General features: G+C 35.7%; 1 protein-coding gene across 1 annotated transcript; it reads right to left on the bottom strand.

The window, feature by feature from the left end:
* Window positions 1–12270: 12270 nt before the first annotated feature.
* Window positions 12271–13239, bottom strand: LOC112865125 (olfactory receptor 5M10-like). The gene has a single exon (XM_086679330.1). The coding sequence runs from the start codon at window positions 13237–13239 to the stop codon at window positions 12271–12273; it is 969 nt and encodes a 322-aa protein (XP_086535456.1).
* Between the last annotated feature and the right edge of the window lie 795 nt (window positions 13240–14034).

The raw sequence follows: 14034 nt of genomic DNA, 5'->3' as shown, positions 1-14034 counted from the left end.
TTTCTTTTACCTTGAAAAGTGATAGTCTTAGAGAAAGTGAGGAGTTCCATCTTATCCAGATTCTGCATTTATTCCACCCATTTTATCATTTAGGCATTGGTATATTCCTCTACTTGGAATTTTCCCTATTTAAAAAATACATTACATTATCTACATAAATATTTTTATTCTGTGTCTCTTGTTATCTCTTTGTCTTTGTAACTCAAACACACATGTACACACACACACTGTCACCTTTGTTTGTGTGTGTGTGTATATGTATATTCATATTTTATACTAATTAATACATAATAATGTAATAATATTACATATTTTATTTATATACATATTCATAAATTTATACCCGTTTTCTTGAGAAACTGCATATTTGATTTTTACACACTAAGAAAAAAACCCAAAGGAATGAAATTCAGATGTGAAAAGCCACAGGCAATTGACATCATTCTAATGGACAAAAAGGGAATTTGGATATGTAGAGTACCACCAACTCTCATACACTATTGTTTCAGATATATTCTAGAAGATAAATCTTTAGTACAGCACTTTACTTGAAAGTCGTTGCTATCTAGCTTAATTCCATTCAGAAAATTTATTGAGTGAAATAAATATTGTGTATTGATATTTAGCTAAGAGTTGGCAGAATAAAGAATGCTTCTTGCTGCTTTGAAAATTCACACATTCATTTATTCATTTACACTGTAAAAACTGTTTTTTTTTCTTTCTGTTCTAGGTTCTGGGATTATAGCAGTGACCAAACATCCCAACCTCATGGAGCATATATAGTAAGAGAATGGAAAGATTTAAGTACATAGACAAAGATATCTATCATTATGTTAGTTACAACCAAATGCTATGAAGAAAAATGAATATGGAATGTGTGTAGATGCAATTTTTTCCATATTGTTGGGATACTAATATCCATACAAAAGGACATAACATATTTTTAGTAAACAATGTATAAAACGATTTACCTGTAACAAGCTGATTTGCCACGTTTTGTAAAACAAGGTGGGAAGATTTATAATATATTTCTTAAGTATATTCTGTAGAGTATTTAAAAAATAATTCCAAAAAGCCAATTAAAAGAGTCTTTGTTCCTCATGGGCATAACCTTAATTTAATGCTCTGGGAACTGAATTCTCCTTTGGGGTTAATATCCCTACATAACATATACATACACTGCTTAGTTCTGTCCATGAGATCTTTAGCACAACTAGAAAAATTAGCTATCTGTTTTAATATTATGGAAGGTATAAAATAAGGGTAGGTTAGTTTTGCTTTTTTAATATAGTAAAGTGAGAATTCCTATTAGAAAGACTGTTTTCCCCTGTAAACACTGAGGTGTTACACATGAGGCATCATCTAACGAGAGTGAGGAAGAGGACGTTACGATATATGAGAGATTTGAGGAGCACAAAGACCAGGGAAACCACAGACTAGGAAAAATGTTCACATCGAGTAATCCTGACAAATGACCTACATTCAGAACACATACACATCCTCTACAACTCAGGGAGAAAATATAACCGGCCCCATTTTCAAAAAAATCCTGAAGTGAATAGGCACATCATGGAAGATACATGAATGGCCAATAATGACAGAAAAAGAATGTCAACATCTATAATTGTCAAGACAATGCAAGTTAATACTATAGCTGGATACCACTTCTCAGCCACCTCAATGGCAGGAATTAAAAAGATGACAGTGACTCTCTGGAAAGACAGTGCATAGTAGGGTCCTAGGCTCTCCTCAACCCATGATACACCTAGATTATAGCCTCATCAGTGAAATAACCCAGAAAATGACCCAAAGACTGGCAGAATAAACTCTCCACAGCCAAATGTAGAGAAGAAGCCACATCAGAGAGGATAGGAAGGGTGGAAAATACAGTCCAGAGTCAAATGGACCGGTGGGACTGTCCACAGGATGGAGGGATGTGGCAGAAAGGGAGAGGTGAGAGGAACAGACCCCCCACACCAGACCCCTCAGACATGGGAAATCCACATGAGGAAGATGAATCCCCATAATATTTGGCTTTGAAAATCTAAAGGGTCTCACTTAGTGAGTTCTTATAATCAGGGGTGCTTAACATCTACAACTTTAAAAATCAGGGGACTCAGCTCTGGGGGGGGGGGTTGGAGAGAAGGAAAAAACTGAGTTTCTGCCTTTAAAAAGATATCATAACAAACATCCCTACTGAGAGACAGCATAGAAGCCGCAATCTGAAAAATGTGTGGGGTATAAGGGAAGATTTATCTACTGATCTCAGCATGTGTTGGAGGAACAGCGATATTTGGGAGACTGCTCCAAAAACATAAGAGCTGGTGGAGATCACTGCCCTCCCCCCTCCCCCAACCCGAGTCTAGATACATGGGCACCTCTGGGAACCAGTACAGCAGGAACACTCGCCACCCAGCTTGCTAACAGTGTTCCACCCCCATACTCTGCCACAGATGAGCACCTCCATTCTGGCCTGGGAAGAAGTTTTCCCAGGTGGCTTCAGGTCCCCTCCTGCAGTGGACTGGCTCAGATGTTGCTGGCTCCGGGCACCCTGCTCCCATGAACCTGCCCATTTCCAAAAAAAAAAATTTAATGCTTTATTTTTGAGATAGAGACAGAGCGTGAACAGGGGAGGGGCAGAGAGAGAGTGAGACACAGAATCCGAAGCAGGCTCCAGGCTCTGAGCTGTCAGCATAGAGCCCGACGCGGGGCTCAAACTCACAAACAGTGAGATCACGACCTGAGCAGAAGAAGGGGGCTTAACCGACTGAACCACCCAGGAGCCCCTGAAGTGCCCACTTCAGTATGCTCTCGGCCACAGTCCATCCAAAGCGGTGCCACAAGTCTAATAGTGTGCACACAGCCTGATGGGAACCAGCCCCACACCAAAGTGACTCCTCCCCTGGGGAGAGGTCAAGATAAGCACACACACCAGTCTTACTGCGGCCCCAGCAGTGAGCTGGGGGAAGATACTGGGTCTAACCATAGGCCCTGCCTACCAGCCAAAGCTTTTCAGGGAACAACACAGAAAAAGTGCTGAGCAATTCGGTGCTACCCAAATACATAAAGCAGCTAATAACAAACATAAAGAAAGTATCAATAGTAATACAATAATAGCAGAGGACCTTAACACCCCACTTACGTCAATGGATAGATCATCCAAAGAGAAAATCAGCAGGGAAATGGCTTTGAATGACAGATAGATTTAACAGGTACACTCAGAACATTCCACCCCAGAACAGCAGAATACACATTCTTTCCAAGTGCACATGGAAAATTCTCCAGAATAGACCACATGTTAGGCCACAAAAGAAGCTTCAATTCAAAATTCAAAAATATTGAAGTTATACCACGCATATTTTCTGGTCACAACTCTATGAAGCTAGACATCAATCACAAGCAAAAATCTAGAGAAAACACAAACACGTGAAGATTAAATAACATGCTACTAAACAGTGAACGGACCAACCAAGAAATAGGAGAGGAAATAAAAATGACAATAAATAAATAAATAAATAAATAAATAAATAAATAAATAAAACAAATCACAGTGAGAACACAACAGTCCAGGGGTGCCTGAGTAGCTCAGTCAGTTGACCATCCAACTCTTGGTTTTGGCTCAGGTCATGATCTCACAGTCCGTGAGTTCGAGTCCTGCGTTGGCCTCTGTGCTGACAGTGTGGAGTCTGCTTAGAATTCTTTCTCTCCCTCTCTCTCTCTCTGCCCCTCCCGCATTCACTCTCTCTGTCAAAATAAGTAAATAAACTTAAAAAAAAAAAAAAAAACACAACAGTCCAAAATCTCTGAGATGCGACAAATGTTGTTCTAAGGAAATTTTATAGTGATACAGGCGTATTGCAAGAAGCAAGAAAAATCTCAAATAAACAACCTAACCTTACACTTAAAGAAGCTAGAAAAAGAAGAACAAACAAAACCCAAAAACAGAGTTAGGAAGGAAATAATAAGGATTAAAGCAAAAATAAATGAAATAGAACATAAAACAACAACAACAACAAAACAATAGAACAGATCACAATGAAACCAGGAGCTGATTCTTTGAAAAGATCAACAAAATTGAAAAACCTTTATTCAAACTCATCAAAAAAAAAAAAAAAAAAAAAAAAGCAGGAGGGGATTCAAATAAACAAAATCATAAATGAAAGAGGAAAATAACAACTAATACTACAGAAATACAAAGGATTTTTAGAGAATATTATGAAAAACTATATGCCAGTAAATTGGACATCTAGAAGAAATGGCTAAATTCCTAGAAACATGTAATCTCCCAAAACTGAATCAGGAGATAGAAAATTTGAAAAGATCAATTACTAGCAATGATTTTGAGTTGATAATCAAAAACTCCCAACAAACAAAAGTCCAGGACAAGATGGTTTCACAGATGAGTTCTACTAAACAATTAAAGAAGAGTTTATACCTATTCTTTACAAACTATTCCAAAACATAGAAGAGGAAGGAAAGCTTCCAAATTCATTCTATGAAGTTAGCATTACTTTGATACCAAAACCTGATAAAGACACTGCAAAAAAAGACAGAACTACAGAATATCTCTGATAAACATAGATGCAAAAATACAACAATACATTAAAAAATTATTCACAGTGGTCATGTGGGATTTATTTCTGGATGCAAAGATTGTTCAATATTTGCAAATCAACCAATGTAATATATCACATCAGCAAGAGAAAGGATAAAAACCATATAATCATGTCAATACATGCAGAAAAAGCATTTAACAAAGTACAACATCCATTCATAATAAAAATCCTGAACAAAAAGGTTTAGAGGGAATACACATCAACATAATAAAGGCCATATATGAAAAACGCATAGCTAATATCATATTTAATGCTGAAAAATTGAGAGCTTTCCCCCTGAGATCAGGAATAAGACAAGGATGTCCACTCTCAGCACTGTTATTCAACATAATATTGGAAGTCTTAACCACAGCAATCAGACATGCAAAAGAAATAAAAGACATCCAAATTGGTAAGGAAGAACTGTCACCATTTGACAATGACATGATAGTGTATGTAGAAAACCCTAACAACTCCACCAAAAACTATTGGAACTGACAAATGAATTCAGTAAGGTCACAAGATACAAAATCAATATGCAGAAATCCATTGCATTTCTATGTACTAAGAATAAAGTAGCAGAAAGGGACTAAGTGAGTTCTAACGGAAACAACACCCATTTCCTGATTTAGAATTTTTATTGCTTACATAAGACACTTTTATCATTTTGTCCCTTCATTATTGACAGCAATTTGTTCTATAATTCTACATATTACCTTTTGGCTCTTGTCTACCCACAAACTACTGTAAAATAACAGCTACCCTAATAAGCATGGTTTTAGTATTTTACAACTAAATTGTAGTATAGGATTATTCCAGATTATTTGATACTCTTTGAAATTGGTCTTTACTGAAGTGCATAATGTAGCTTGATACTAGTGTGACACATTTAATATCTCTTCCTTTTAATATTTTGGCAGTTTGTATTCTTCCTCTTACAGAAAGTTATTAGGGTAGAATTTCAGTTTTATTCCAACTTTTTTTTCCTTTTCTTTTAGAGGTCTTGATGTGTACAGTAACTCTCAGCGAATGGATACCCAAGTTTTCCTTCATCCCCAATAGCATTGGGAGTGTTCATTTCATTGTCTGTGTGTAAAAATATAGTAGGTATAAAAACATCAGAAAACACTGATCCATCAGTTACAATATATTGGAACAGAAATGTGTTTCACTTAATCTCAATGTCACAGTATGTTATGATGATAACGTTACAGCTCAAGAAGAAAAAAAAATCCTTTATTTCAAGAAATTGTCTTTTAAGAAGTAAACTTCAGAATTAAATACAAATTTTGTTTTGTTTCCACATTAAAACACTGTAGACAGAGATTGATATTGACTTGCTTGCACCCCACTCCTAACAAATCAGCCTGGTTCTATTTACCCCTGAAGAATCTCAATATATTCAAAAGCACAATATTTTTAAGGAGAAAAATAATAAAATTTGAATTAAAAAGAACCTAGATGAACTTCCAATTCAATAAGTAATAGAACAGTCCGACTTTTCCTACTTTTCCAGTACTTTTCCTACTTTTATTTCTAAATTCTGACATTAATAAATACAGGTCTTTTAATCTTATAAACTGAGATCTGAATCATACTGGAAATATGTAGTTTTTTTTTGTTTGCTTGTTTTCTTATAAAAAAGATAGTTGTTCATCAAGGAAAACTGGTACATAGATACAAGGAACAAGATTTACTTTTCCTTAATTCTATGATAAAAAAGTCATCATAATGTATATATTAATGCACCCTTCTTTTCTCATAAAAAGCTATAAAAAATCATTTTCCAGGTCCTTAACTAGTAATTTCTTTATTTTAATGTCTGTAGAACATTATAATTTAAAAATCAGTCACATGATATTCAAATTCTCCTTTATGATATAGCCAACACTCATGGAGGCCCTGGTTACTTACAGCCAGTTTTCTCTCTTGGCAACTGCTTATGCCTAACTGTTACAAAATGCAGGGCAGCTGTGATAACAGATTTTTTGAGAACTGTGCAAAGCAGGTCGCATTTGAATTCAGCACAAGTTTTAGTTCACACGGTGCCACACAAAGTGAGGGCTGCCTGTATTTAATAGGCCATTCATTTCTTTTTCCTCAATTATAAAACAAACATTACAATCAAATTCTCCACCCAAGTGTTTTAGTATGCTTTTTGCACATTCCTAAAATTGGAATCGCTGAGTAAATTTATACATTTTTAAGACTCCTGAAAACATAATGTTCAATTGATTTTCAGAAAAACTGTATTATCGTTTTCTTGACACCCATAATGTAGAACGTGCCAGTCGTTTTTGAAATCAAAGATAAATCCACAAAAGTATCTTATTTCAATTATTTTGTTTGAAATTATCATCATTTCTTTATTGATGATTGATTAGTGCCTTAGGTTTATCTATAGACACAGTTAGGACCATGATCCCTTAAGCTACAAACTACATAAGATTAATCTGATAAATACTAAAAGCATAACCATTGGTATAATGATAAGGTGGGGGGTGGGGAGTCCTGATCGGTGGCATTAGCCAATTTTTTCATTGTTGTAAATACTCCCACTCCCCTGCCAATTTCAAGAGGATCCATTTAACAACTGGCTTTCAAATCTGAATATTTAAGAATTGGCTCTCTGGGGTCAGCTCCAACTCATCTGTAAAGAAAACCCCGTCTAAACTAAACTGATAAGTTCTCCAGTTCTGACATGTGATTTGAATGGGGGTGTGGGAGTTCCCACCAACGAAGGTGAACCCCAGTTCCAATATCTTAACATATTATTGTATTTTGGGTTTGAAGTTGGCAAACTGGCACTGGAGCATTTGTTTCATATTTTTAGTTACTAGTATTTTTACTCATTAATTTTTTAGCCTTTTTTTATTTTTATCTCTTTTCTGCATATAGCCTTCAACATTTATTTATATGATGGTGTGTTAGTACTTTGGATCATGTGTTAATACCTTTACCACTTTATCTTATTTGGGGCAAATACTTCCCGAAATATAATATGCCTCTTGATTTTAGATAGTTCTACGGTCTTCCATTGTGAATTTCTACCCTGCAATTTACCTCAGAAATGTTTTCTTCTGATTATTTAAAAGCTTAATGTTTATTTTTTTAAGGTTATTTATTTTAAGAGAGAGAGCAGGCGGGGAGGGGCAGAGAGAAAGGGAGAAAGGATTCTAAGCAGGCTCCATGCTGTCAGCACAGAGCTCAAGGCAGAGCTTGAACTCACAAACTGTGAGATCATGACCTGACCTGAAGCCTGATGCTTCACTGACTGAGCCACCCAGGTTTCCCTAATACTTTAATTCAAATCAACGTAGGCTTTTTTTTTCCGCCGTGTTTGAAATGATGCACTGTTGAGAAGTATGTGTGGGCACATCAGTCTTTCAGGGGACAGTTACTGACAAAGGACAACCTAATTGTGAATAAGATTCTGTGTTTAGATATCTTTAGTGAAAAATAATGTTGTATTATGGACACTGGTATGGTACAAAAATAAACGTTTGTGTAAAAATGTTAACAAATACACAATATTAATATGCCAAAGTTAAATGTTTTGCTTTTCATTTATAATCTCTTTGCTTTTCTGGCAAAAACAAAACAAAACAAAACAAAACAACAATCTTAACCCATCGGTAACCTTTCATCCCAAAGTAGACCTCTCTACTGCTGAGATTCCAGACATTTCCCCATCAGATGTGGGGACCAAACTATAACAATACTATGAAGACTAAAATATTTTTCCATGTTTTCCAATAATTTACAAGGAATATGTGTTGCATATATCACTATATTTGAAATCATGTGTATGGGCGCACCTGCTATCCAGATTGAGACACCATATGCATAATTTCTTTGTTACAAAATGTTAGATAGGTAGAAGCATTTGATTTGCATTATACTACCATGAATTCAAAAGACATGCATATAATGAAGATGAAATTTGTCTACCAGAAATTAACACTTAACTTAAATCTACATTAATTACATGAATTTAGTTCAAAATGTATGTACCAATTGATCAAAGGAATAGAATAGGCCAGAAATAGATTCACTTAGTGTGCAATAAAGGTGATGTCACAAATCAATGGAAAAACAAAGGCTGCTTAATAGCTAGTAGGAGGAAATGGTTTTAAAATGTGAGGAAAAGAGGTACATGTGATATTACAACATACAACAGAATTGTATCAAGAATAATTCAATATAGTCCTATAAAATATGGCAACGAAAAATATAATAGAGATATAACCTTATTTAAATTTAGGGTGGAGAATAGTACAAAGCAAAAATATATTTTTTTTCCAAATAATAATGTAAATATTCTTCACATGAGGAATCATCAGAAGTAAAAGGGGAGCATCAAACTGATGTAGTCTCTTTATTTGTTAAATATATACTTTACATTGAAGAGGGTACTTGCTGGACTGAGCACTGGGTGTTGTAGATAAGTGATGAATCACTGAATTCTACTCCTGAAACGAACACTGCACTATATATTAACTAACATGAATTTAAATTAAAAAAAAAAAGAAAGGGAAAGAAAAAATAATAATAATAAATGCATGCATTTATGTACTGAATTTATACTTATAGGACATAATTTGATAAAATTTTAATCATTTGGATTTTTTTCCAAAGTCCTAAAATGACATTATAGCAAGTTATAAGATTACCTGCCTATAAACATGCTGTGTGTAGATAACAACTCCAGAACTCAACCAATGCTATCCTTTTGATGTATTTCTATATGGAGCTAGGTTTTATAGACTTAGCCCATCTCAGAAATCTGCATTTATTCCATCACTCAGAAAGATTATTCATGGATGTGATAATAGTTGTGTCTATAGTATTTATGTTTTAGAGAAATGAAGGTAAAAGTAAAGTAGTCAGAATGTTTGGAAATATATATATATATATAATATTCTGTTAAAATAAAACAGACTTCCTTCCCAAGAATTGCTATGGAGACAACAAAGAAGTAAATACCCTCAGAGGATATTCCCTAATATTAATAACAACATAGTGAAATATTTACTCTCAAACATGACTACTCATAAGTATAAATGGTTGATGCTTTCTGGAGGGAAATCTACACATCAAAAAATTTAGCAAGAGCTTGAAAACTGTTCAAAACATGTAATTCAACAATCATACATCTAAGACCGATCCTAAAGAAACAATCAGAGACATATGTACATAGAGATATGAGTCAGTTTTAAAAACAAAAGGATGCATAGATATGAAATAATGGTTTGTAAGTTAATCCAAATGGAAGAAAACACACCAGAATGTTGAAAGCAGCTGTCTTAGGTAAGAGATCAAAGGTAAATTTTGCTTTTGTTCCTTAGATGTTTCCATATTTTTCAATTTGCTTTTCTAGAATCAATGTGTTATGTTTGTAATTAAGTTCAAGTGTAATTTAATTATGGAGTATTAAGCTACATTAAAAACTGTATTCACTTGGGGTGCTTGTGGGGCTCCTTCAGTTGATTTCAGCCCATGTTATAATTTCATGGTTTGCAAGTTAAGCCCCACATTGTTGGGCTCAGCACTGACAGCAAGGACCCTGCTCCAGATTCTCTCTCCATTTCTCTCTGCCCCTCTCCCACTCATCAGTGTCTCTTTTTCTCTCTCTCTCTCTCTTTCTCTCTCTCTCTCAAAATAAATAATTAAACTTAAAAAAAATTGGGGGGTGGGGGCACCTGGGTGGCTCAAAGCCTTTGACTTCAGCTCAGGTCATGACGTCACAGTTTATGAATTTGAGCCCAGTGTCAAGGCTCTGTGCTGACAACTATAAGCCAGGAGCCTGCTTCAGTTTCTGTGTCTCCCTCTCTCTGCCCCTCCACTGCTTGTGCTCTTTGTCTCTCTCCCTCCCGCCAAAATAAATAAACACTAAAAAAATGCTTTTTAAATGGTATTCATCAAAAATATTTAGTCTGCAGGAAATGCAAACTTTACATTATCAAGTGAAAGTCAACATTCAAATTTGTATTTGGAATAGGATTCCAATTTTGTCTTACAAATTATCATAATATATATGCATCTAAAATTGCTGAGAAGAAACATGGAAAAACAGAAACCAGAAACACAAATTATCCATTGGTTTAGACATATCACTGATAAAAGTTATTTATTCACATCTGTCTCTATTTTATAGTTATTTATAATGAACATGTGTGCTTTTATAATCTGGAAAACATATTCATAAAATATAGTCTAAATAGATCTACCATATATCAACTGCCTGATTTCCATGAAACACTAAGGCAATTCTATTTTGATTGCACACAAATTATCATGTTTACCTGAATGTGAGAGGAATTGCATGTTAGCTATTATTAGCTATTACACCCTCATGATAATAACCATGACTTCATGTGGTGCAGTAACCTCATCCCTTTATTATCCCCAACATTCCCCCCAGCACTACAGCTTGCTGAATTTAACCACAATGAGAATAGGAAAGAGAGAATATTTGGAATCAAGGGGTTTGCCTTTCTGCTATTTAGTGGCTGAATGACTGTAGAAAGCCATTTAATCTCTCTATGCCTAAGACTCCAAATGGTATAAATGGAGAGCATAATTTTCTCACAGATTTGTTATCTGAACATTAAAATAAATAGTGATATATAAATGCACAGTAAAGTACAGCTGTATGACACATATGATTATTTTTGTGCATGTTGATTTTGTTGTATCCTATTTCTAAAGAACTTCTGAAGTGGCCTTCACCCAAGGAGTTAAACAGTGAAAAAAATAAATCACAAATAGAAGTAAATAAATAGCATATAAAGAAAGACTAGAGAGGTCAACCATTTGGTTTAAGAGATTTGCCAAGACTAAGTTTACAAATTGGTTCCTGAAATTTACACATTGGTTCCTGGAAGCCATAGTGGTTCTCAGAACTAAAAAATAAAAGGAGGGGTGCCTGGGTTGCTCAGTAGGTTGAGTGTCTAACTTTGGCTCAGGTCATGATCTCCAGGTTCTTGAGTTCCAGCCCCATGTTGGGCTCTGTGCTGACAGCTGAGAGCCTGGAGCCTGCCTTGGATTCTTTGTCTCCCTTTCTCTCTGTCCCTCCCCCACTCATGCTTCTTTCTCTCTCTTAAAAATAAATAAACATTAAAAAAATTAGAAACAAAAAAAAAAAAAGACTAGCTCAATTTGGGGGTACTTGGGTGGCTCAGTCAGTTAAGCATCTGACTTCGGCTCAGGTCATGATCTCATGGTTCGTGGGTTCGAGCCCCACATCAGACTCCGTGCTGACAGCTCAGAGCCTGAAATCTGCTTTGGATTCTCTCTCTCCCTCTCTCTCTGCCCTTCCCCAATCTAGTTCTGTCCCTCTCTCTCTCTTTCTCTCTCTCAAAATAATAAATAAACATTAAAAAAAATTTAAAAGGAAGCATACAATTATTTAGACAAAATAGAGAGTACTTTTGCAGTGATTCTCAAATACACTTTTTCAATTAGGATTCTAAATCTGGATATCAGCAACATTCTGATTCCTAGGAATGGGAACATAAGTCCTTGCTTAAGAAAAAAGAGAGTTTGTTTTAAGTTAACCAAGTGTTCCACAGACTAAATGATGTTGGTCCTCAAAAAGAATTTGGAATGGGGACTCTATCACAGGAAGAACCCCTCTGTTACTCATTTCTAATCCCCATATTATCACAGACACTTATTTCAAATGAACAGATAACCAAATTTCAATTTTATGAAAGAGATTTCCCTGAATGATTTGCTGCATAGCATGAACCACATCCTTGTTCCGTAGACTATAAATCAATGGGTTCAACATTGGGCTCAAGAAAGTATAAAAGACTGCAATTATTTTGGACTCCTCCACAGACTTCTCAGATGGGGTCCTTAAGTACATGCAGAAGAGGGTTCCATAAAATAGGGTGACTGTTGTCAAGTGGGAACCACAAGTAGAAAAAGCCTTGTGCCTGCCTTCAGCAGAACGGATCCTCAAGATGGCTGCAATAATGAAAAGGTAGGAAAGGACAATGATGAAGAGAGAGCTTGACAGAGTCAAGCCAGCGACTACAAACATTGCCATTTTTTTGACATAAGTGTCAGAGCAGGCCAACAGTATAAGAGGAGGATCTGCACAGTAGAAATGATTGATTTCAAGGGAGCCACAGAAGGACAAGTGAAAAGTCAGCAGTGTCTGGGAGAGTCCATTAAGGAAACCACAAGTATAAGACACCATGACTAGAGAGATATAAACATTCTTAGACATTCTGCTAGTGTAATGTAGAGGGCTACAAATGGCTACATAGCGATCCAATGCCATCGAAGCAAGGATATAAAACTCAGTGATCACCAGGGCAATGAAGAGAAGACACTGTGTGAAGCATCCAGCATAGGAGATGGTCTTCTGGTCGGAGAGGAAGTTGTGCAGCATATTTGGAGTGATGTTGGAGGAATAGCCAATGTCTACGAAGGAGAGGTGGCTAAGGAAGAAGTACATGGGTGTTTGGAGGTGAGAATTGGTCCTGATCAGCATAATCATGCAGAGATTGCCTGCCAGCGTGATCAGGTAGATCACCAGAAACACCCCAAACAGGATCTTCTCCAGCACAGGGTCATCTGTGAGTCCCAAGAGAATGAATTCTGTCACTGTAGTGTGGTTTGGGGAAGACATTTTCTTCTCCCTTGAAAACTGATAGTCTTAGAGAAAGTGAAGAGTTCCATCTGATCCAGATTCTGCATTTATTCCACCCATTTTATCATTTACTCATTGATATATTCATCTACTGGGAAATTTCTCTTCTCTTTTAACAAACACATCAGAACATCTACAGAAATATATTTGTCCTGTATCTCTCGTGTGATCTCTTTCACTTTTTCTCTCTCTCTCACTTTTGCTCTTGCTCTCACTTGTATGTGTGAAATTACATTTATACTTGCCTTCTCGCAAGAGACAATTCCATATTGGGTATTTTTTTTTCAAATTTTATAAAAAGAAAAATACAAGAATTAAAAACAGATATTAAAAACAGCCATTTATATCATTCAAATGGAAAATATAAAGGAAGTTGGTTTCTAGGGTCTCCCCCGATCTGATAACCTATATTTTAGATACAAAATAGAAGAAATATTTAGTACACCATTTTCACCTGAAACCCATTGTGGTCTGTCTTCATTTTATTCAGAAAGCATTGAATTAGTAGGTTTATCTCTTGGTATATGGCAAGTCATGTCCTGAATGAAGAATCATTCCCTCTGCTTAATAAAGTTGCTCACTCATTTACATATACATGCACATGACTGAAAATATATTTTTTTTCTGCTCTAAATTCTGGGTTTACAACATTGAACAAATTCCCCATCCTCATGAGGCCCATGTTGTAGGGGAAGGAACAGATATTAAACATATAGACAAGCCTATAGAATGTGATTCCAGTTAGAAGCCAGGAGTATAAAGAAATATGAAGAT

Source organism: Puma concolor, chromosome D1, assembly GCF_028749965.1.
Source record: "Puma concolor isolate L17-30 chromosome D1, mPumCon1.1.hap2, whole genome shotgun sequence".
Taxonomy (NCBI): Eukaryota; Metazoa; Chordata; class Mammalia; order Carnivora; family Felidae; genus Puma; species Puma concolor.
Note: the sequence above shows the minus strand (reverse complement) of the source record. Positions and strands in the feature narration are given on the sequence as shown.

Excerpts from the sequence above, each read along its gene's own strand:
- LOC112865125 (XM_086679330.1), bottom strand. The coding sequence starts at position 13,239 with ATGTCTTCCCCAAACCACACTACAGTGACAGAATTCATTCTCTTGGGA.